The sequence below is a fragment of the Kryptolebias marmoratus genome, linkage group LG1 (assembly GCF_001649575.2).
Source record: "Kryptolebias marmoratus isolate JLee-2015 linkage group LG1, ASM164957v2, whole genome shotgun sequence".
Lineage (NCBI taxonomy): Eukaryota > Metazoa > Chordata > Actinopteri > Cyprinodontiformes > Rivulidae > Kryptolebias > Kryptolebias marmoratus.
The window spans coordinates 25843517-25865959 of NC_051430.1; the positions used below are offsets into that span (position 1 = coordinate 25843517).

General features: G+C 38.2%; 1 protein-coding gene across 1 annotated transcript in view; it reads left to right on the plus strand.

The window, feature by feature from the left end:
• The first annotated feature begins 2726 nt into the window (after positions 1 to 2726).
• aacs (acetoacetyl-CoA synthetase) overlaps positions 2727 to 22443 on the plus strand; it is a 37185-nt gene continuing 17468 nt past the window's right edge. The window contains exons 1-10 of the mRNA XM_017412090.3: positions 2727 to 2865; positions 4356 to 4459; positions 5170 to 5290; positions 5950 to 6063; positions 10573 to 10670; positions 11285 to 11399; positions 11826 to 11907; positions 12051 to 12204; positions 15837 to 15917; positions 17414 to 17538. Of these exons, the coding sequence (XP_017267579.1) occupies positions 2727 to 2865; positions 4356 to 4459; positions 5170 to 5290; positions 5950 to 6063; positions 10573 to 10670; positions 11285 to 11399; positions 11826 to 11907; positions 12051 to 12204; positions 15837 to 15917; positions 17414 to 17538 (1133 nt within the window). The remainder of the gene's footprint in view (positions 2866 to 4355; positions 4460 to 5169; positions 5291 to 5949; positions 6064 to 10572; positions 10671 to 11284; positions 11400 to 11825; positions 11908 to 12050; positions 12205 to 15836; positions 15918 to 17413; positions 17539 to 22443) is intronic.

Sequence of the window (22443 nt, forward strand, 5' to 3'; positions counted from 1 at the left end):
TTTGTTGAAACTCTTGGCTAATTTTGCTGATTACAAAATCTAAATCTTATCTGGATCTCTGGGGACAAACAGGTTAGGTAAACAAACAAAAGATAAACTGGTGGTGGAGTGATGCCATGATTCAGGCTGAGGAAACGGACAAAACTCCAACTGGGAGCAGAGAATTTTTAACATTGTCTAAATAACTAAACCCATCCAGAAACAGAATAACTGTGCCTATGTTTCTGTTGATATTTATTTTATTTTTCTCCACAGAAAGCTGTCTATGAGGCACTTTGGTTTGTTCTCTTATAAAACCTGCATGTCTTTAATGGTTTGTTAAAGTTTATTACAACAGAAACCCCTTCCTGCCTGCTGCAGGACTGATAAGGCTGTGTTTATCAGTGCTGACTTCTGTGAAAGATGACGACATCAAGACACGTTTCAGTCATGTCTTGATGAAAAAACTTTATTACACAAAAAGAGGTTAAACCATGGTGAGATGGTTGTATTCAGTCAGATCATACACCCGTTAAAAATATCATTTGGCCTCATTTAGTCATAATAATAAAACTAAGTTAAATGCTCACAGAAAAAAGACAAATCTTCAGGAAGTTGGCAACAGTTTTTATGGCTTGATTATCATCATAACTCATGATACATTAATATATAAGTGTTCCATATAATGAGAAATGAGAAAGAATGAGAATGAGAAAGTAGAAAAGCGTCTTTAGTTATTTTAGTAAAGTGGCGAACTTTTAAATCTGACTTCAGGTAACCCAGAGAAGTTGTGTAAAGCAAACAAGAACTTGATTAGACAGTAAGGTGATTTTCAGCACTTGATCGAAGTTGGGATGGGCCCCACCGGGCAGTGAGGAGGATGTTCACTGCTTTTTTCCTGATTGGACGCGCCTCTGAGCCCATCCTGATTTCCGGCTCTCCGATTGGCTGACAGCCTTCGTTTGAAGCGCCCAGAACCGGTTGTTCATTGAGCAAAACGAGATGCCAGTCCGACACAGAGCCGAACCCGCCCCCACCCCACTGCATGGACCGATCAGTCGGCTGATGTGGAACCAGTTTGCTGAGGACCAATCACAGCCCCGCTTTTTGACGGGGAAGTTTCCCGCGCGCGACACTTCGGGCTCCCGTGCGCGTTCACGTGCGGGTGGTGTTCAAGATTTTAAGTGTTGGTTAAACACATTTTCAGATGCATGATCATTTGGACAGAAAGAAACTCGTGCAGTGGAAATGATGACCACGTGATGAAATGATTTCTAATAAATGAAGAGACAGAGATCAAGAGGTTTTGAAAATTTGAACATCTTTATTTTCCGCTAGATTAGTTGTTAAGCCACTTATTTCAAAAATGGTTTTAAATTTGTTGCATATGTGATGTTTTAAAAACAAAAGGAATGGTAAAATTGCTAAAAACAAGGAACAAATGAACAAAATTTCCATAATATGCTTACAAGCAAAAAGAATTTTGGGCCTATTTGGAACAAAAATTAAACCAAAGACAAAAACAAGACCAATAACAGTTTATGGACCAGATACACCCTTACACCATCAGCTGATAAATGTGTATGAAATTCATTAACATAGAGTAATTGTTAATTATTAATATTACTTTAAAATCTAAGAATGTCAGTGGGAGATTAAAAACCTTATTGGTATTCTGTATAATGACAAAACAACAAAAAACAAAGGTTAGAAGTATTGAGGCATGCATCTAATTGTACTACTACTGCAAACAGACACTCAAGGCTCTAGTGATCTACTAAATTAAATTGATAGTTCATATTTTTGAAAGTGGGTTTTCTATAAAGTACCTATAAGGACAGTGTCAGAGGTCAGAGCTATTTCAGTAATCAGGGAGAAGTTTTTATTAGGAAGTCAGTCTAACAGCTACTCAGAAGAGGGCTCATTTAAGAGCACATTTCCACCATTTAAAGCGACTCAAACCTGAAAAATGTTATTGCAATTCAAGTAAAAGCTATATGGTGAACTTTTTATTGTGTCACATCTGCTTCAGAATGTTATTTACCTACATCTGTTTGCCCTGAAGACTGTTCATGTTGAAACATGGTTGCGAAACAAGCTGAACCAATAAATAAATCGCCAGACAACATTTATTTATTTCGGCATTGTTTATAATAAAGACAAGCTTTTGGGTCATATTTGTCTGGATATTTCTCAGCCTCAAAAATGAATCTTTCCTCATTCTTTTTTTATACTTTTTTATATACAACAGCACTACAAGTGAACAAGAGAAGAAACACTAAAATAAACAAAACTGTTAATGTTTGTTAAAACACACTGTTTCTAACCATGATAGCTGCAACTTTGTTTGTATTATGGCAAAAATGTAAATTAGAAAAAAGGATATTTTGGACAATCATCTGTTTTAAATGTTCAACCTGTATTAATAGTCTAAATGTTCTACTAAATGTTCTATTAGGCCTCATAAACACATTCTTTGTAACAGTATTGAACCCTGTCGATCTTGAACATCCAGCACGTCGGCCTACGTCATGACGCAGGGGGGCGCGGTTTGTTAGCTCAGTGGGCATCGCCAGCACGCTTGTCTTTGTCAGGACGTTAACTAGCAGCGTCTCATGCTTGTAGTCTCATGCCGTTCAAACACAGCAGCTAGGTACCGGGGAGAACACTAAATACCCGACTTCCAGGAGCAGCCAGCTTTCTCTGTTATTACTCTTAGCAGGTGTTACAAGGAGGGCGCAGCGAAGATGTCCAAAGACACGGAAGGAAAGAGCGAGAAAATTATGGATATGGAAAGCAAGGTGTTGTGGTACCCGGACTCCAAGAGGAACACACAGATGGACAAGTTTAGGATACAGGTCAACTCGGACTACGGGCTTAATCTGGGTGAGTGGCGAGGAGGGAGGGAGGGAGGGAGGGAGACAGGGAAGCGGACTCAGAGAGACAGGGGGGCGGTGTTTGAGAGAATTAAAGTCGGATGTCATTGAGCCTGAAGCTGCAAACTGAGCTGGTCAGAAAGCAGAAATAGGTAGTCTCTCCCTCTGCTATCTGTCAGCATTTGTACCTTATTTGTGTCTGCACTGCAAGCGTCGCAAACTAGCTGATTACATTTAAAATCGCGTATTTTAATTTGAGTGAATCAGCACTGAGTATCTTTGCATTTGCTCACTAATGATGCAACCTCCCAGCTCTTCGCTGCTCCCTTTTCCAGCATGAATTATCTGTATTAAGCACCCCGGCTTAGCCTGGTTGCTTTGAATGGATGATTCCTAAACTGCAGAGCTGCCATTGGATCAGGGTGGCCTGTTTCAATTGTTTTTGTTTTTTTTGTGTGAAAACTGACGCGATCTGTGGAATGCAGACAAACGTGCTGGACGCAGAAAGCTGGAGAGATGTCAGCAGAGCAGACACAACACGATAAGGACAAAACATTTGATCTAGTTCAAACTGGCTGGAGTTATGACTCAAAGTTTTTCAGCAAAATGTTCCTCAAAGCACTACACTGTCCCTGCAGGACTGCCTCCTCTTTGGGTGCATCCTGGTGCCATTTCTTACCCAAGTAAGAGTTGCACAAAGACCCAAGCATCCATCTGAAGTAAATCTTCAGACAATGGAGCTTTCGTTTTCTTTTCCTGCTCTGTCATCTGCTTTCTGATGCTCATGTGCCCATTGAAGGGATCTCCAGCAGTGGACACCTCGACTTGTCTTGTGGCACCTCTCTGTTGGAAATGGCATCAATTTTGTCAGCATTTTTCAGCTACAGGAGAGCCTCTTTCATCAAACAACACATGTGCATCACTGAGCCTTGGCTGCCCGTGACATGGATCCTGGTTCACTGGTTTACCACCCTTTTGGACCACCTTTGGTTGCTCGTAACCGATGGTGACCAAAACCATCACACAGGACTTCCATTTGTGCAGATACTACGACTCAGTTCTCCGTCCATCACATTTAGGCCGTTCTGAAACTTGCTCAGATCTTTACGTTTGCCAGATGTTTCTGCTTCCAGCTCATTAACTTTTAGGCCAGAATATTCTGACATGGCCTTCATCCCAGTTAACATGAGAAGGTTTATCCCATGTCAGCTGTCAGTGGTCGTTACGTTAAGGTTGATAGTTGTATATTGACACTTTAGAACAGTACCCACAGTCCCACTGATGGGAACTGAGATTCACTTCAGTTTTTAATCATTAGATGATGAGTGGAAATTATTGCAGAACAAAGGAAGTTCTCTTTGGGTGTTTGTTTGTTTTTTTGGAGGGTATCTGTGGATTGTGACAGGCACCTAAAGGCAAGAATTGGACTTTATTTGTACTGTGTCAGTGGTTTGCAGTAAACTTTGCTCTCTCGTAGTGACTGATTCTCTGTTTTTCTAGTCAACTACAGCGACCTCTACCAGTGGTCGGTGGACAATTACCCAGAATTCTGGACAAAAATGTGGAGCTTCGGCGGAGTGGTCAGCTCCAAACCATATGAGGAGGTGAGTACAACTTATTGTTAAAAAAAAACAAACCAACCCAAAGACACACTATATATGTGGAGAGAGAAAGATGAATGAATATTTTGAAATGGCTGGCAGAGAAAAAAAATGCTATTATTCCATTAAAGTAATGAATTGCGGTGCTTTTTGCCAACTCAAACGTGTTTTTTGTGTAACATTAAAAAATATTCTGATGCATTATGAAAATATGGAGGGATAAGGTCATCGTCAACTTGGATTTTAAAGTTTGTTTTATTTATTATTATTGCCGTCTTGTAAATTTTTCTGCTCAGTTCCAGGATACAGCGTCCTGCCTGCAGCAATAAATGATGTCTGATTCTGTCATCCTGTTGACACACCTTTTTTGCACACAATAATGTCTTATTCCACTTCGTTTGCTGACCACATGTTCTCACCCACGTATTCCTTTCTAATATTTGTCCAAAGAGACGTTACCGGGACACATTTAACCAGTCAGTCAAACACTTTGGAGCACTTTGGTCCTGTGGGCTGAGCTGCTTCTCACAGCTCATCTGTTTAGACAGTCAAACAAAACGATCTGCCAGAAGTGAAAAACGTGGGAAAACGACAAATGTTATGGGCAGGGCAGTCTAATGAGAAAGTTTGTGTTCTGTTTATTTTCTAAAAGTAAAGGAATGAGCTTTTTTTGATGTTTAGTTCCCTCGTGTTTTTGTGTTCATGCATACCAGGTGGTGGATGCATCCAAGCGAATCTCAGATGTTCCTGAGTGGTTTAAAGGAGCTCGACTGAACTACGCCGAGAACTTGCTTAAACACGCAGACCAGGACAAAGTGGCTCTCTACGCTGCACGTACGTTAATGATGCAGTGCTCATGAATGATGCCGTGTAAAATTGTAAGGATAAATGATGTATGCCATTTCCAAACGTTTAAGGAAGAAATGCGTATAAATAAGAGTTAAAGGTGTACTGGAAAACTTTGGTCGTTCTGATGGTCTGTGTCATACATCACCGTTATTAGATCAGCTGCTGCTCCCTTCTCTACCTCTTAGTGTGACACACTAATAAATAGGTCTTTCTTTATTGTGTGTGTACCTTGGAGAGTGTGTTGTGGTACACACACAGCCTCCCTCAGGAGCTCTAACGTAATAATAAGACCCATTGCTGTGGAGCATCTGTGAATGTCAGAGGACTATTACTTTGAGAGATAAGAGTTACTTTCCTGTCCTGTGGCTCTGTTCTTACTGGATCACCTCTTGGTTGCCATTGTCTTTTTATCTTCTTCCTTTTCATGTTTGTCTTTCTTATCTTGTATCACTCTTGTATCTGAGTTTGGATGGTACAGTAAATTTTATCCCACAAAGTACAAAACAGTCAGTTTCAATCCAATTGTGGTGATTTACAGTAAAAAAGAAATATATATATATATATATATATATATATTTATCCTGCGTTCACATTTCTGTTCCTACGTTTGTATTTCCAATTTTGCCCTTGTCTCTGTGCACCAGGGGAAGGAAAGGAGGAGATCTCGAAGGTAACATTTGGAGAACTGAGGCGTGATGTGGCATTATTCGCTGCAGCCATGAGGAAGATGGGCATCCGGACCGGAGACAGGGTTGTAGGTGAGTCTTGGTTTTTCTTGGTTTCTTTCTTCTTCTTTCTTCAAATAGAACAAAAAAAACAAGAGGATAACTTCCTAGCCAAGTAAACTGTTCTTCACTGCTCCAAACAGCTGGTAGATATTCATATATACAGTGTATAAATGTGTTCCTCTCTTCTTACATTTTCCTTGATGCCCTCACTGTTTCAATGTCTCCTGTTTTTAACTTGTTGCAGCAAAAGTTGGCTTCCACAGCTCTGTGTGTGTGTGTGTGTGTGTGTGTGTGTGCGCTCACAGGTAATGAGGGGTGGCTGTTTTGGCACAAGCTTCAGCTCTTTCTGAATGCCACCGTTTTTAAGTCAAACTGTATGTTTGTGTAAGGAGGAATCGCTGACGGTGGATATTTTTCCTCTGCGCCTGACTTTGCAGCACATTCATACAGATCTAAATATTCATGTTTCTTCAACGTGTCACTTTGCTGTACCAGTGAAATGCTCTTATCGTTTTAATAGACGTCAGATACGACTTAAAAAAAAACCCCAACATGTTTGCAACTTTTCTCTGCAAACAGAAAAAAAGTTGGGATCGAGACGGTTTTAGACTAGTAACGAAATAAGCAAATGATTTTATTTCGAAGCTGTGGCGTCAACAACTGAAACGAGCTAAGCTGGACACTTGTGATTTTCATTACTTCAGATAGCCCTGCATCGAGAATCATCATGTATTAATAGCTAATATAACCACAATAACACCTTTATTATGCACTGACTTTAAAACTACATTTACAGAAAAAAACCCATAAAACTTGAAGCTACTTAAAGAGGTTTTGTTCTGAGACAGTTCAGTCTCAGCTTCTTTGGAGAACTTCCAGAGGCACTGAAGATGGATCATCATACCATTAAAACATGTTTTATGGTCAGATAATTCATATGTGACAGATCTTTTGTGATAGACATGGATGTCATTTCCTCTGTACTAAAGACTAAAAGGACCATCCAGAGTGTTTTAACAACAACTTGAATCATGTGATGGTGTGGGGTTGTTTTAATCTTCCTAAAAGGAGTAATTCACACATTTGTGATGGTAGCATTAATAGAAAAAAAAAACAACAAAGGCTGAGATTTTAGAGCAACATATTTCATCAATAAAACATCCTTTCCAGAAACATTTATTCATTATTTTTTGAACATTAGAACTTTCAAAACCACATTTTGCACAGATGGCAAAGGCATGTCTGCAGAATAATAAACCAAATACAGAACTGGGAGAATTTTAAAACAAACTGTGTTTAAAAGCCAATAAGACAGACAGCCAACTCTACATGATATTTTGTTTCTTGAATAAATGGTTAGCAATGGAAAAAGTCATCTAAGACATCTGGAACATCTTATTCAGCTTCATGATGAAATCAAAATTTATGTCTGGTGACATTAAAATTTCAGCTCTTCCATGTGGGGGAAAAATGGCGAAACAATAAAAAGGCCCACCCATTCTGAGTCCGTCTCATCAGTGTCAGAGCCTTTAAAGCTTTCTGCTCTGTTTGATCTAAAATTTTAATGTGAATATCAATTCATCCTGAGTACCATCACACTCTGCTGTGCCCGGTTATGCTTCCAATAGTTGTCATTTATATAAACAAAGTGGTTTCATTTTACACCAATATCTGTCACACGGGTTCAAAATTACTTTTTGTTTTAACACTAGAGAGTTTTACTCCTTTAAAAAAAAAAAAAAAAAAAAATCTTCAGTGGAGGTTAACACAATGCCTCACACAGTAAATCAGCAGACATCCTGCCTAGCCTGCCGTGGAGGAATATGTACCTGCATATTTAACTGCGAATGAAAACGAGGATCCGGTTAGATTAGTTTAGTCAAATCGGAACATCTTTCATGTCTGTGTAAGTAAGTTGTACCTATAGAAAGCTTCAGCTTGTTTTGCCTGAACAAAAATAACACAAGACATGTAGAAAACTTGATTAGATAAAATGCGGGAGAATCATTTAAACGATTGTTGACATACAGATGTTTGGCCTCACTGTTTGAAACGCCTCTTACCCTGAAATTTTAGGTTTAGGTGTCCCATCCCATCCCCCTATCCCAGAACAAGTTTAGTAATTGTGATGGGCGGCTTCATCTGAAACCTTGCTTTGTTGTTTGACCTTATTCACAAGAAACATGGCAAACTTCCAGAACAAGGAGCACACTTTGTCTCATATATGTTCTCTTCACTTTTATTTTGAAGCAGCCGGTGATGTTCCAAACATCTGTGGCTGCAGTTTCTAAGCTCATTCTTACAACACTGCTCTGTTAGGGATGACCACAGTGTGTGTGTGCGCTCAGAGGAAAGATGGATCTTGTTGGAGAACAATCCATTAGCTAAAGGACTTAAGCTCTGTGGGAGTCTCATTAGACAAAATGGGAAGGGTGTTGGGAGGCAGAGCGGAGCTGCAGAAATGAGCACGATGGGGAGAGATGGGCTGCTTTCTGCCTTCTTCCACAGCCCTCCCCATAACTTTCCTCACATCAGTGTGCGTGTGTGTGTGTTGGAGGCAGAGATGTCCTTGTCCCCAGATTGCAACTAAAATGTCTTGTCAATATTTCTAATCTAGAAGATATATAAGCACTTAGCTGATGAAGTCAGCCATTCTTTACAGCAGAACAAGGCAGAACCAGACACACACACACACACACTCGTGCATTTTCGGTTCAGGCAGTTTTTAGTTTCATTGCTATTGTCCTTGGAATTGTCATCCCTAACATCACTGTTCATATTGTTTGAAAACACATATCATGTCTCTGGAACCACTTTTTATCTTTTCCTTTTTTCATTATTGGAGTAAACCTTATTCTTTTTCTTTCAACTACAACAAATGTGAAAGATCGGGTAAAAACAACAACACATACATGTCCAGCATTTGAAATGGTTGTAATCCTTTATCCTACATTTTCTCAGCAGATTTAAGACACACTCACAGACCAAGAGCTTAAATTTCAATTAAAATAATCCAATTTTAAGTAAAACTCAACTTTTTCATATTTGGTTGAGCTTATAAAATCCCTGAAATAATAAACATTTGTTTTGACAATACAAAACCATTTAATTACAGCATCTTTTATTCATAGTATTACCGTCAGACTAAAGTTTATACTGACATTTATAGGTTTAACAGCAGTCTGTGCCTTTTTTAATGATTAAAGCGGTGTTTTGGTGACAGGTAAGGTGTGTCACCACAGTGATTCATCACAGCAGCCACAAAGGCAGCTCAACAGGTTGTAGTGAGATCAGGACTCATGATGAAATTGTTCCTGGTGTAGTGTAAGAGGGTGAGCTTGTCGAGCCAGTGTAGCAGGGCGGGGATGTGTCAACCAAACATGACGCGCTGCCTCGACGAGCTTCCTGGTTGCAGCAGAGAAACCAGACGAAGCTGATTAGTCGTGACGGCACAGTGGCTGTTTGCCTTTGACCGGTCAGATTGCTCGGTTGGAACTACTGGGTGTGTTATTGTTTTATGAAATTAGATTAGATCCAGGTTATCAGTTTAAAGGCAGAGTGTGAGAGCCTCCATGTTTAGTCTGGGCAGTGCAGCTTCTTTTTCTTTTTTATAACATAGTTAAAGGTTGACTCTGTTCCTGGAAAATAAAACTTCTAATCAAATATAAATGCAAAGGAGTGTCCACATTGACATCACTTACAAAATGAGTTGCACATAACTTAGACAGAAAGGTGTACAGTTACATTACAATACTTCATTAATAAAGCAGTGGGAAAAGAATAGTTTTGTTATAAGAAATAAATCTGATGCCTTTGGGCACGGTCTCTGTCAGTGAATCGTTATTTAAAAAAAACACAAAATAACACTTCTAATCTCAGTTCTGCTTGTTAAAAACTGAAAATATTTAATTTCTCCTTTTGTTTCTTGATCTTTTATACCACAATCTTTTATCTACTTTTTTCTTCCCTTGCCTTTTTTGTAATTTTATTAATGTTCTGATAGTGCATTTGGAATAGAGGGCATAAAATAATTATAGTTTCTTTTATTTTGGTGTTGTATTGAGTTTGACTCGAAATCTGAGTAATAAAATAGGTTGATTTTAGATTTTGGCAACTTTTAAACATCTGTCTAAATACATTTCATTTATTGACCATAGAAAAAAAAAAAAAGATTTAAATTTCTCATAGAATCTGAGTCTGAGAACAGCTTCGACCAAATATTCATTTTTATCATGACTGCTGTGGAAAGCAATGTTTCACATTGAATTTGATTGTTTATGTAAATGATAACAAATGTCTCCATATTTATGTGTTTGGGTGCGTGCCATCTGCATTTTCATATTGTAAAACCTGGCTTACATTTGATTTCAGAAAATAACTTAATTCAAATGTTTGGGTAATTTAGCTGCTCAGAGTGTCGTATTCTAGACTGCGGGATAAAAAGTTTCATATACAAGTAGTAATCTTGTAGTAAAACTGTTATTATTTCATTTTAAATAACAACCCTTTGTGTTTTTCCCATTTCCCACTCTTCTTCAGGCTACCTGCCCAACGGTATTCACGCAGTGGAGGCCATGTTGGCGGCCGCCAGCATTGGAGCCATTTGGAGCTCCACGTCTGTCGACTTCGGAGTTAATGTAAGAATCTAGCAAATTTATTCTCACGTGCTTGATTTTGGTTTTGTTTCATTCCATTTCTGTTACACAACAGGTCTCAGTGGTTGTCTACAAACTGTCTTTAAGTTTAGATTTTTATTTCCACAGGTTTGTTGTTAGTTTCAACTGAGTTTCTACCTTTTTATTTCTCAGCACTGATGGTCTGTCCTCATAAAGTGTCACACTGACTTTTTGTTTTTAAGTTTTGCACTGATTTCCACTGCTCTGTGATATTAAAGATGACTTCATTACAGAGCATCTTCTTCTTTGATGGTCACTTGTCATTTTGGTCTCTAATTTATATTTCTGGCGCGTTGCTGCCCCCTCTGGCAGATCTGAGAGTTGCTCTTATTATCCTGATGGAAGTTATTGATTTAATTCTGTGCTATTAGTGTGTGCCATCACCCTACCGCTTGGAATGAATTTTGCTATATTTTTCTAAATTAAACATATGTTTTCAAGTTTACCTGGCAAATCTACATTACAGTGTTTGTTTTCACAGTCCATGAGCCTTTGTGCAGACTTGAGTGTTCTGTTACACAACTTGATACTCACGGGTTGTAATTCTGTCCTGTTTTTTTTTTTATTTAACTCAGGGCGTCCTTGACAGATTTTCTCAGATTCAGCCCAAACTGATCTTCTCAGTCGCTGCTGTGGTTTACAACGGCAAAATACACGACCACATGGAAAAGCTGACCAGCGTTGTGAAAGGTTAGTGACCGCATTTCAGTCATTTCTGACTTTTCTTTTTTTCTTTTTTGATTAATACATTTTGTTTTATCATTGATTTGTAACAAACCTTCTGTCACGCTAGCTAGAAACTAATCAGCAAAACATGACTACAGCTAATGGCAGCGAAAAGCTAGCTAAAAGCTGTAATCTAGAAGATAAAAGTGGCAGAACAGGACCTGAAAGACAAATAGTGCAAGTATCCTGAAGCGGATTTCAAAGAGAAAAATGTTCTTGGAAGAATGCCGACTCAATATTCTCAGTGTTCCCAAGAATATCAACAAATTACCAAAAATTAAATAAACTTGACACTTGAATTATTCTGGGAAATCCTTTTTGGTTCTTCTGTAAAGGATTAGTTTGAGTAGAACAGATGATTTAGCTCCTTTCTCTCTCTCCCACTCTCAGGTCTTCCTGACTTGAATAAAGTAGTTGTGATTCCCTACATTCGCTCCAAACAGGAGACTGACCTCTCCAAGATTCCCAACAGGTTTGTGTCTCTGAGGAGTTACACTGAAGGGGTTAAATTACAACATTTATGACAGAAATATGTAGATTTTGGCTTTTTTTTTTTTTTTTTTTTTTTAACGGTACTGTGTGATTGTTTTTCTCTTGTCTTTTTAATCTCCACAGTGTTTTCATCGATGATTTCTTGGCATCTGGACGCGGCGAGGCTGATCAGTTTCCTCAGCTGGAGTTTGAGCAGCTTCCGTTCAATCATCCTCTGTACATCATGTACTCATCGGGAACCACAGGAGCGCCTAAATGTATGGTCCACTCTGCTGGGGTAAGAACTATTAATCACTCTTATTGTGGAGCTGGCACAAACATGAAGTGCTGAAACCCAACAATGAACTGTTTTATTACACAATTTGCCTCACCAAAGGCCCATCCTGTGCTCTGTCCCCGTGTAACTTCTTACATAATTGATGTGTTTTGCAGCCAGTGTTTTTGAATGCTTTACACGGTTTAGACTCAGCTGTTTCCTGATACAGAAATGAGTACCGAGTCGTCACATCTGCGACTCTGCTCTCCTGGGTCGGCCCATCTGTGCAGGCTGATTTTCAGTTCACATCAATTACTTATTTATTTTATTTTTTTTGTAGTTGTTGTTGCTTGTTTGTCTCATTTTTTTGTGGGGGAAGTTTGGGTTAAATGATTAACAGGGACGAATGTGTGGTGCACAGGGCTCGGTGGCGCCGGTGTGATGGCAGCCTCACCTCTGTCAGCCCGCCCCAGGGCAGCTGTAGCTCCCATGTAGCTTACCACCATCAGTGTGTGGATGTGAGAAGGAATGAGTGAATGTAGTGTGAAGTGCTTTGGGGTCCTTGGACTAGATAAAGCGCTGTACAAGTACAGACCATTTACCATGTACCATTTGAAGGTAACATAGAAAAAGGCCTTCAGAAAGACCGTTTACTGACTATGTTATAGATCCCTTTCTCTTTTTGTTGACTAATCTGATCACCAGATGGTTTTGGCATTTTCTTCTACCGAAGTATTAATAACTAACCAGATTTGAATTAGCTGTTGTTTCACAGCTGGGTTTAAGGTCATTTATTGGCCAGGCATGAGCAGGTTTAACTGTTATCAGGGGTGGAAATTAAAACTTTTGTATTTCGCTTTTATCTAAATACCATTTGGGTTGAATGTTATTTAGATCATTAATTTTCCAACAACAACCAGTTAATTTACCAACAAGTCTTTAACTGCGTTTATTCCTCTCATCATAGACAACAAGTCCTGTGAATTTTGAGACATTTGTTCTTTTTTTGCAAAAGTCACAAGGGGGGAACCAAATATTTCAGCCGTCTGAAATAATCGGTTCCCCCTCTAAAACATGGGACAAAAATAATTTACCAAAAAGTCCTTAANCTGTGTTTATTCCTCTGTATTATGATATTATTAGCACATTTTATTTTTAAAAGAATGATGTTTTTTGTTTTTTTTAATGAGAAATATTTGCCCCTCTAAACAATTCTGTTAATAGACAAGTCATTATTTACGGAGACGCAGGGGGAACCGTATCTGATGGGGGAACGGGGCTCGACGTAACAGCAGCAAGTCGAGCACATTGCTGCCCCCTATATGTCAAGAGGACAAATAACACCTTTTCTGTTCAAATTGCCAACTTGCAACAGTGGTGTGTGTGTTGATCAAATTCACCCGCCACAAATATTTACCCACATTTGGCCGGTGGCGGGTGCTAATTTCCACCCCTGACTGTTACTGGTTAAAGGTTTATACCTTTTAAGTGTCAGAACATTGACTTCAAGATCATCAGAGTTTTTTTTTGGAGTCGTGCGTTTTCAGAACGTACAGTTTTTCTCTCGTCTTCTGTCTTCCAGATCTCACCTTCTATTTAATTTCTTCCCTGTCTGTTAACTCGGATTGGAATGAATATGGCTGAACATTTAACTAAAATGACTCACTGCTGTCAGCAGGGTGGACAGCATATTCCATCATTGCGTTTTTCCCCAAAAGGTCAGCCTTACCCTGCCAGCAAACCTGCAGCCAGTAGGAGACCAACACGGATCAGACCAAACTGCAGATTACCTTGAATGGACGCAGTGCATGGTGGCTCATTTCAGAAATAAGATTTGAATTCAACGTTATTATGAAATTGAATTAGACTCGTAAATATTATTTTGTGATCTCTTTTGTCCACTTGCATGCATCGTGTTTCGATTTAAATGGTGCTTTAGTTGGCAGGACTTTTTCAATGGCTTCACTTCTTTTTTTAGTGAAGAGTTAATGCAATTCTCCCTCGTGCTGGCTTAAGAGTTACACAAAGTATTATTATTAACACCAGAAACTACAGATGAAGGGGGAAAAAAAGGTTTCATACAAGAACCAAGAGCGGATTTTAAGCTTTCAATCATCACGTAATGAAGGTTAAGTAATGAAAAACAGCGATGTCAAGGAGGTCTTTCACCAGTTAGTCCAGTCAGTGACTCAGGGTGAAGTTTTCTTCTCTGCAAAATGTTTCTAAGAAGAAAAGATGCTCTAAAGATTCTGCACAGATGTGTAATAGTTGGCCATTTGAATAAAATCTGATCTATCTCGACTTCACAGGACACAACTGATACATTAGGAGTAAAACTTTGTTAGTGCTTTCCACTGCCTTTTCCTTTTCTTCATATGAATTTATTCTTCTTAATATTGCTATTTTTTTTGGAAGCAGCTGATTCAGGTACTCATTTATTATTGTCTCCTGGCTGACTTAGTGAAATCGATTTGTTCCATTTATTTTTACCACAAGATGGCAGCAGACTTCTATCTGCTGACCCCACAGTCGGTCTCTGCCTGCTTGTATGAATGACATTATTTTCTGCTGCACATCTCATCTGTAGGAGGCTGAGTGTCAAAAAATGTGTGATTTCAAAAGGATTATTACACTTTGAAAAAAAATTACTATTCATAATCATTCAAAACACTCAAACACAAGCATTTATGATTTTGAAAAGCAGTTCTCCTTCTGTTTCCTTGTTTCTGGGTTTACTTTCGTTGTGCCAGCCCATCTTTATGATTAGTTTTCTACCTTAGCTCTGTGTACTTTTTTTTGTTGTTCTCCCCCCACCCCCCACCACCACCCCATCTCAGTTCTTCTTTTTATGCCTCTCTCTCCACCTACACATTTTACCTTTTTCCCCTCTGGCCCATTTTTTTTTTCTCCTCCTATTGTCTCTGTCTTTGTCCCCATCTCCCTTCTCTTTCCTTTGTGCTTCCTCTCTCTTTCCATGCGGCCGATAATTGGACTGTAATGCAGTGCGGAAAACATTTCGTATTGTGACGGTGGCAGTCCTCGCTGCCTCGGCCAATTAGCCCCGGTCCTGTTCTGCTTTCTGCTTTGTTACAGCTCTGTTAACATGCTGTCAGTAGTAAAATGGCACACACCAAAATGTGAGTATGGCAACTGAGTCTTGCCAAAGTTGGGATGCACAGCGACACACACACACACACACACACATGGAGCCCTTGTGAAAAAGGAAGTACACATGAGCTCAGACGTTAAACCCACACTCGCACTCTCTCCACAGTTTATATACTTCTTCAGCTGTAATGACCTCACCAGCTGTGATTGATTGGAAACTTTGCACTTTCTACAAATTGCATGTTTTATGAAATAAAGCGGTGTCTGTGCAAGCCGTTTCTGCAGGCATTTTATGTGCAAACACTGAAGGGAGTAAGATATAGATAAACTGTAAAAACCAATGTATTTGTAACACGGAAAACGGGGTCAATGCCTTTTTTGTGTCAAATTTATAGATTTTATTTTAATATAACTGAACTAACCTCTGCTGACAGCAGCTATTACATGACTGGGTTCTGAAAAACTACTACCAGTCCACATGTTAACAGCATGATTCAGGAAAAATGGCGCACTCTAACAAACTTATTTCCTCTTTGTCTTCGTAGGGCACTCTCATCCAGCACTTGAAGGAGCACATTCTCCATGGCAATATGACTGCCAGCGACGTTATCATTTACTACACTACGGTAGGCCCACATCATTTTTACTATTACATTTACCACTCAAAGTTCTAATACTTTAAGCCATCTTTATTTTAAAGCTTTTTTGCAGCGACTATTACCTGCAAGTTTCAGATTCTGTGAGTTCTTGCAAAACCCAAGAACTTATGTCATTGCTGCATGATTTTATAGTGTTTTAAAGAGGCTGTTGAAATATCAGGAATGTTTAGCTCACAGTTTTCAAGTAGCTGCAGTTTATAAATGTTCAGTAGGTTTTAGGTGCAGGATACTCAACTCTTCTTTGGTCTTCAAACAGTCACCACAAAGCTTGGAGTTGTGTTAAGAATTGTTTCCACGCTGCTCTTTGCTCAGAAAAGTCCAAAATAGACACTCCAGAATATTTCTGAAACACCAACTGCTTTTTTTTTTTTATTGGTCAGTGGTTATATGGTGCACGGTGCCTAGTTTAGAACAAACCCGTATGCCTAAAAATGAATCATCAATCTCATGAGTCTTTATATCCAGACTTGAGTGCCAGAAAAAGAGCAGCTTTTCTCTTTCTTCTCCAAGAAATACTGAAGTGTTCGACAGATGGGGTCACAGACTTGGTGAATCATTCATCACACCTTCAAGAAAATCTCAAAACTCAAGAAAATTTTAGGAATAACATTTAGTCCTAATTTCTGCAGCCTGTGTTTTATTAAAAACTACTTAAAGGAAATCTGAACGTGAGGTGCTTTGTGCAGCCAACCCCTGCCTTTTGTATGAAAGACTTTAGTTACCGCAAACCTGCTTCAGGTTGAATGCAGATATAAAACAATGGTTTATGTTTATTTCTAAAAATCCTTTCTTTTTTTATTCTTTCAGAATTTTCATGAAAGTTAAGTTTTTTTCCCCCACACTTTTGAGCCCAATGCTATTATTTTGAAGCAAAATTGTACGAGCTGGTGATATTTGTGAAGTATTGGCGACAAACAAGCAGGATTTCAGATAACCTCTGGTTTGCTGCTTACATTTTGCTTCTGTTTGACGAACGCTTGCTTAAATCAGCGTCTATTTTGAATATTTAGTGATGCGAAATAAACGAATCTGTTAAAAATAAACCCAAGTTCCCATAAGTGGGGGTTTTGTCTTGTTCTGTCTGATCGCCAGCCTACATCTCCCCCCAAAGCTTGGACACTTTTGCCTCTCTTAAACTTGATGATTCGTCGTCTTTCAGCGGAGTAATCAATTGACTCACCAAATGTATCACCACTAGTTGGTGTTGTATAAGGCTCTGCTGTAGCCCTGCAGACACTTTTCATGGAGTAGAATCAATATTCACATGATTAGTACCGATGAAGAATGGTGCCAAAGAAGTACCTCAGCATGTTGTCAAATGAGAAACGCAATCATGTGAATCACAGTCTGCAGGAGTTTTTTTTTTTTTTTCCTGCTTTCTGCTTTGTTCATGTTGACGACAAAGGAGTATTCATTTCAGAGAACTTATCACTGTGATTGTATCGGTGTTTGGGTGTTGTCAGACTGGCTGGATGATGTGGAACTGGCTGGTGTCTGCCCTGGCAGTGGGAGCCTCTGTGGTTTTATACAACGGTTCGCCACTAATGCCAACACCCAACGTGCTGTGGGACCTGACGGACCAGCTGGGGTGAGTTGACCACACACACTTGTGCACAAACACACACAACCAGGGGAGAGGGACAAAAGGAAACGAAGGGGGCCGGATAGTGGTGCTGTTTGGGGACTTTTCAAAGAAAATCACAGCAGAAAATTGATTCCAAATTCTTCTGATTCTCTATAGATGCAGTACGTTTTCAGTAAGGGGTGAGACTGCTTTGAGAAGTGCAGAATTTTCTCTTTTTTTTTTTTAGGAAATTCTTTTAGACTTAGGCGTAAATGGTTTCTTTGCCCTGAGAGTTACAGGCTTTGAGGGAAAAGAGAATTAAGCAACAGAATTTCAATCGATAGAAACACAAAAGGAAAATGTCAAGTATGAGCAAATCTCATGATGGAACCATTATAGTAAACATTATTTAAAAAAAAGATTAAAAGTTTTCTATTTCTCAACTTATTCATCAGACACCGAATATCCTGTATTATTTCTCCCTCCCAAATAAGTGCTTCGCAGATCTATACAATTCACAAAAATGACCTTGTATACTCCATGAATACTAAGAAATCTAAAGATTGTATCTCATAATTATTTACTTTTCTGTTTGCCTTATTGTTTGATTTTCTGGTTTTCTAAAGATTTTGATGGGAATTTTAATAATTGGTTCTTGACTTCAATAAATGGCCTATGTGATTAAAAAACATAAACAGATGTGTAATTTTAGTCTACATACTTTGGAGACTGAAAATGAGGTATTCAAAATAAATGTAAGTCCTTGTTCATTTAAGGGTAAAGGCGGTCAAGGAAAAAGCTTAATGAATGTATGCAAACAGGCCGACAGAGCAAAGGCAAAGACAAAGATATTCCTGGGAGATTTTTTGTTTTTAACCACAAAATTAATCAGGTGTTCTTTCCCTAATTGACAACTTGTACACACATGCATGCAAGAGTACATTCATGAATAAAGATTTCCACTCGGTCTAATGTGCGTTTCTAACGAAGACCTTAATCGTATAGTAAACATTTACTTTTCATTCACAATTTGTTTCATTATTAAATGGGAAAAAGATGAAAAAAAACAATAGTGAAGGATGTATTTTTGTAAAGAAAAGAGCAGTAAAGTATGGAAGAAGTGGGATCAGAGGGAATATATAATGGGTTTCTTCTTACAGATTGGACGTTATGAGGTGAGAAAGTGAACTTTTTAGGCTGGTTTGTTTTTGCAATGCATCAAGTCAACTGGCAGCAGATGTTTCATAGTTTTACTATTTACTGAGATTTGGAGAAAAACCTAATTTTTCATACTTGTGGATTAAATTAGCTTGAAACAAACACAGAAAAGACAGCCCAGGCTTCATTATTGAGTCTCACAACTGAGCTGCGTTGTCATTTGTACTTGGCTGAACAGGCTGGTTCATGTCAGCCGTGTCAGACGACCCTTTAAGCCTGTTGTTATGGAGATCGGTGATGGGGATGCAGATTTTGGCTCAACCTTATAATCCAGGTGAAACCACAAGAGAGCTGATACTTAAAGTTGGTCATGCTGTTCGATGGCTGCTCATAAATTAAATTAAACAATGGGTTTTTTTTGTTTGTTTTTGCAAGTTTACATATAAAAAAATAATTAAATTGTATTCCAGTTACTATTTAATAATTTTCCACTGAATTTTTAGAAGAGAGTTGGGTCTTAAAACACCAGTGGTAAACACTTATAATTAAGATGCTATATAATTTCTTATTTTATTTATATATATATATATATATATATAATAAAATATTTCCACATATTGTTCTTACTACTAAATACTCTCATAAACACTGTTTAGTAAACTCTGTATGGGTCATTTAAAACCCTTTAAAGATGGCAGGAGTAAAGATAAAACAAACACAGGGTTTAGTTTGTGATTATGTGTTGATAACAAACAGTAAGAGACTCTCTACATTGAGCAGATGGTGGGTGCATATTTTTTCCAGACTGTGTAGTTTTTAAGTTCAAAATGTGGAAAAAAAAAAGCGCAACCTTTCTCTGTGTATGAAAGTTGCACGTGTTCTTTTGCCCCAGTTCATTTTTTTTGCTTTTCCAATTAAAACTTTTAGAAAGGTTTGTGTGAGACTGTAAATAAAGTGGATAATTGCTGCCAAAATACAATATACCAGTACGTTGAGCAGCAGTTAATTGTCTGTCTTAAATTAGGTCTCTGTGCAGTTTTCAAAATGGCTTTTGAATAGTATTTATGTAATAAAACACTGTACTTATAACATACAGATGGTTTGACTATCCTGTTATATTCTACTAGTGACTGTTTAAGGCCAAACTAGTTATGTAACTGCTTATATACAATAAAGTGTCAGAATCTATGTAAATTGATAACAGATGCTGTACGAGGAGCTCTGTCAGCCCTTCTAACTGCACCTGATGTATCCTTCAGCAAAAGTTAGTTTATGTCATATTAGCTTGTGACTGAGCATGCATTACCGCACTTACTCTGTCAGGCTGAGGTTACAAAAAAAGCACCACAGTCAGCAAAAGTAAGACTCCTGAATGCAGTGATACCTGTGTGACACATCTGTACAGATGGCACTTTGCCTTCAGCAAGGAGCGGAATAATGGGAAGGACATTCTGACACACGCTGGAAGTTGCAAAAGTGCAGAGAAAAAAAAAGTAAAACAAAAAAAAATCTCTTTGACAGGATCAGTTTGTAGAACCAGAAGTTGGTGAGCTCCATTTTAATCCTGCTAATCAGTTGAGTGATCATTATATTATGAGCTTTGAATGTTGATAGGTGTCTTGGTAAATGGAAGGACTGAATTGCACAAACTTGATTGCATGATTGTGTTAATTGATTTGTATAATCTGCTCTCGCTTTTCAACCTCGTTGCTTGTCTCCTTCAAAAAACCTGAATGTAAGTAAAATGAAAAAACTTTAGTTAAAATATTGTTCGCTAAAATTCTCAGACAGATGCATTTAACGAAGGCCTACCATTATGACAGAAAGATGGATAATACCTTAAACTGTGAGAGTTTTGAACCAATTAAGTGCTGATATTGCTACCTAAGACATTCTTTAGAACCCAGAGTGATGCAAAAAAAAAAAAAACCACCCTCTGGGAGAGACTGCCATAAAATCTTTTACAGCATCATCTTCTGAACTGACATTGGACTTTTTAATTGGGACTAAATCTGTCAGAGACTTGGAACGAGGAAAACTTACTGTGAGACTTACCTCGTCGCCTTGGATTTCATTGTTCACTTGAGTCATAATAATAATTGCTTTAATTGCTTCATCGCTCCATCTTATCGAACAATTGACTTTTACAGTTTCAATCTTTTTTTTAATATGAACTATTTCAATTATGAAATTGGTCGTTTTATAATTGATTACTGCAGAGTTTCTGTTTTTTTTTTTAAGTTAAAAACAAAAGCCTGAATCATAGTGCAAGTCTGAGCAGTTTTGTAGTTATTTTTTAATTGTTATAACAAATGAAGCTGGAGGAAAGCTAACTAATGTAAAGAAATTCTTCAGTGTAAAATCACAGGATGAGCAGAAAGTTCAGAAGGTGATTCCTGCTGAAGCAGTCATCCTGTGCAGTGACACGCTGCTCCCAGCGCTTCTTCCAAAATGGGGATCATTCACTTTGAGTTTATTTTGAGTAAGAGAAGAAACGTGAAAGGTTTCAAATCTGGATAATAGACCACTCTTTGAGCTGTTAGCAAACGTAGAAGATAGCGCACTTCTGATTTAACACTCTTTGTGTCTTGGAGGCAGTGGACTCTTTCATTTGTCAAATGTTGCCACCGACTCTCATTTCTATAGATGATTATTTACATTAAACTTTAGTTGTTTTTTTTTTTAATTTCCTGTCTTTACTACAATTTTATAGTATCACACTTTAGAGTTCAAGAATTGTTGTCCAAAAGATAGACTGAGCGGAACTTTGATGTGGGATTAAAAATTGTACCTTTTTAGTCCCATGTTTCAGTAAGCCAAAGTTTCAATAAGCCAATGGACATTAATCTCATAACTACACTGTAAACTGAGATGCTAGTTTTCATACAGCCTAATCTGATGTACAAACACAACTTCTAAATGCTCTGACAACCTTCCCCGAGCTTCTGCAGGACAGAAAATGATTTTCGTGGAACTGTCCTGCAGGACTGAGATGTATTCCTGGGTGGAGTAAGATAAAGGTTAGAACATTCAAATATGTGACAGCTTCCATGTGTGACTGACTTTTGAGGTGCCTCTGTTCTCAAAGGATCTTCTTGTCTCTTCCATCTTTTGTCCATATATTTTTTTTACTGATATGACAAAAAAGATGCATTTTATAAGCTTGCACCAAGAAAAAGATTTTTGTTGTTTCTTTTAGAGTCCCTTACACTTTCTGGTTGCATCATGCCTGCTTAGTATTAGACATCAGCGAAAAAGAAAAACCTTCTTATTCTTTATTAAGCATGTAACTAAAACTTAATATTTTGGATTGTTTCTTTCTACAAGTGAATCAACTTTTAGCCACTACAAATACGGCTTTTACTGAAAAAGCTTCATGAGGCATATCAGCCTGTAATTTTTTTTTAAACTGTTTGCCAGCAGGCAGAAATTTGTATCCCAATTTTCAATGACAGTGTCTGGATAAGAACAATCACTCTCCTTTCCAGGCAGGAAAGCAGATAATCAGCGTTTAGTTTGCGAGACTCGGAGGTTTGATGATTTTATAAAAAGTTAAGCTTTCTAATTTAACAGCGATTGTTTTGTTTTTTTTATACAGTGTAATTAACTGCAAATCTAAGTTACAGAATCCCATTAAATGTTCGTTTTACATTGTCCCTTGTAGCCTGTCAAACCTGAGAAGAGAAAAAAAGGGTTACTTTTATATCCTAAGATTTTACTGGCACAGAACAAGTACAAGAATAGTTTAGAGAAGATGCACTGAAAAAGAGA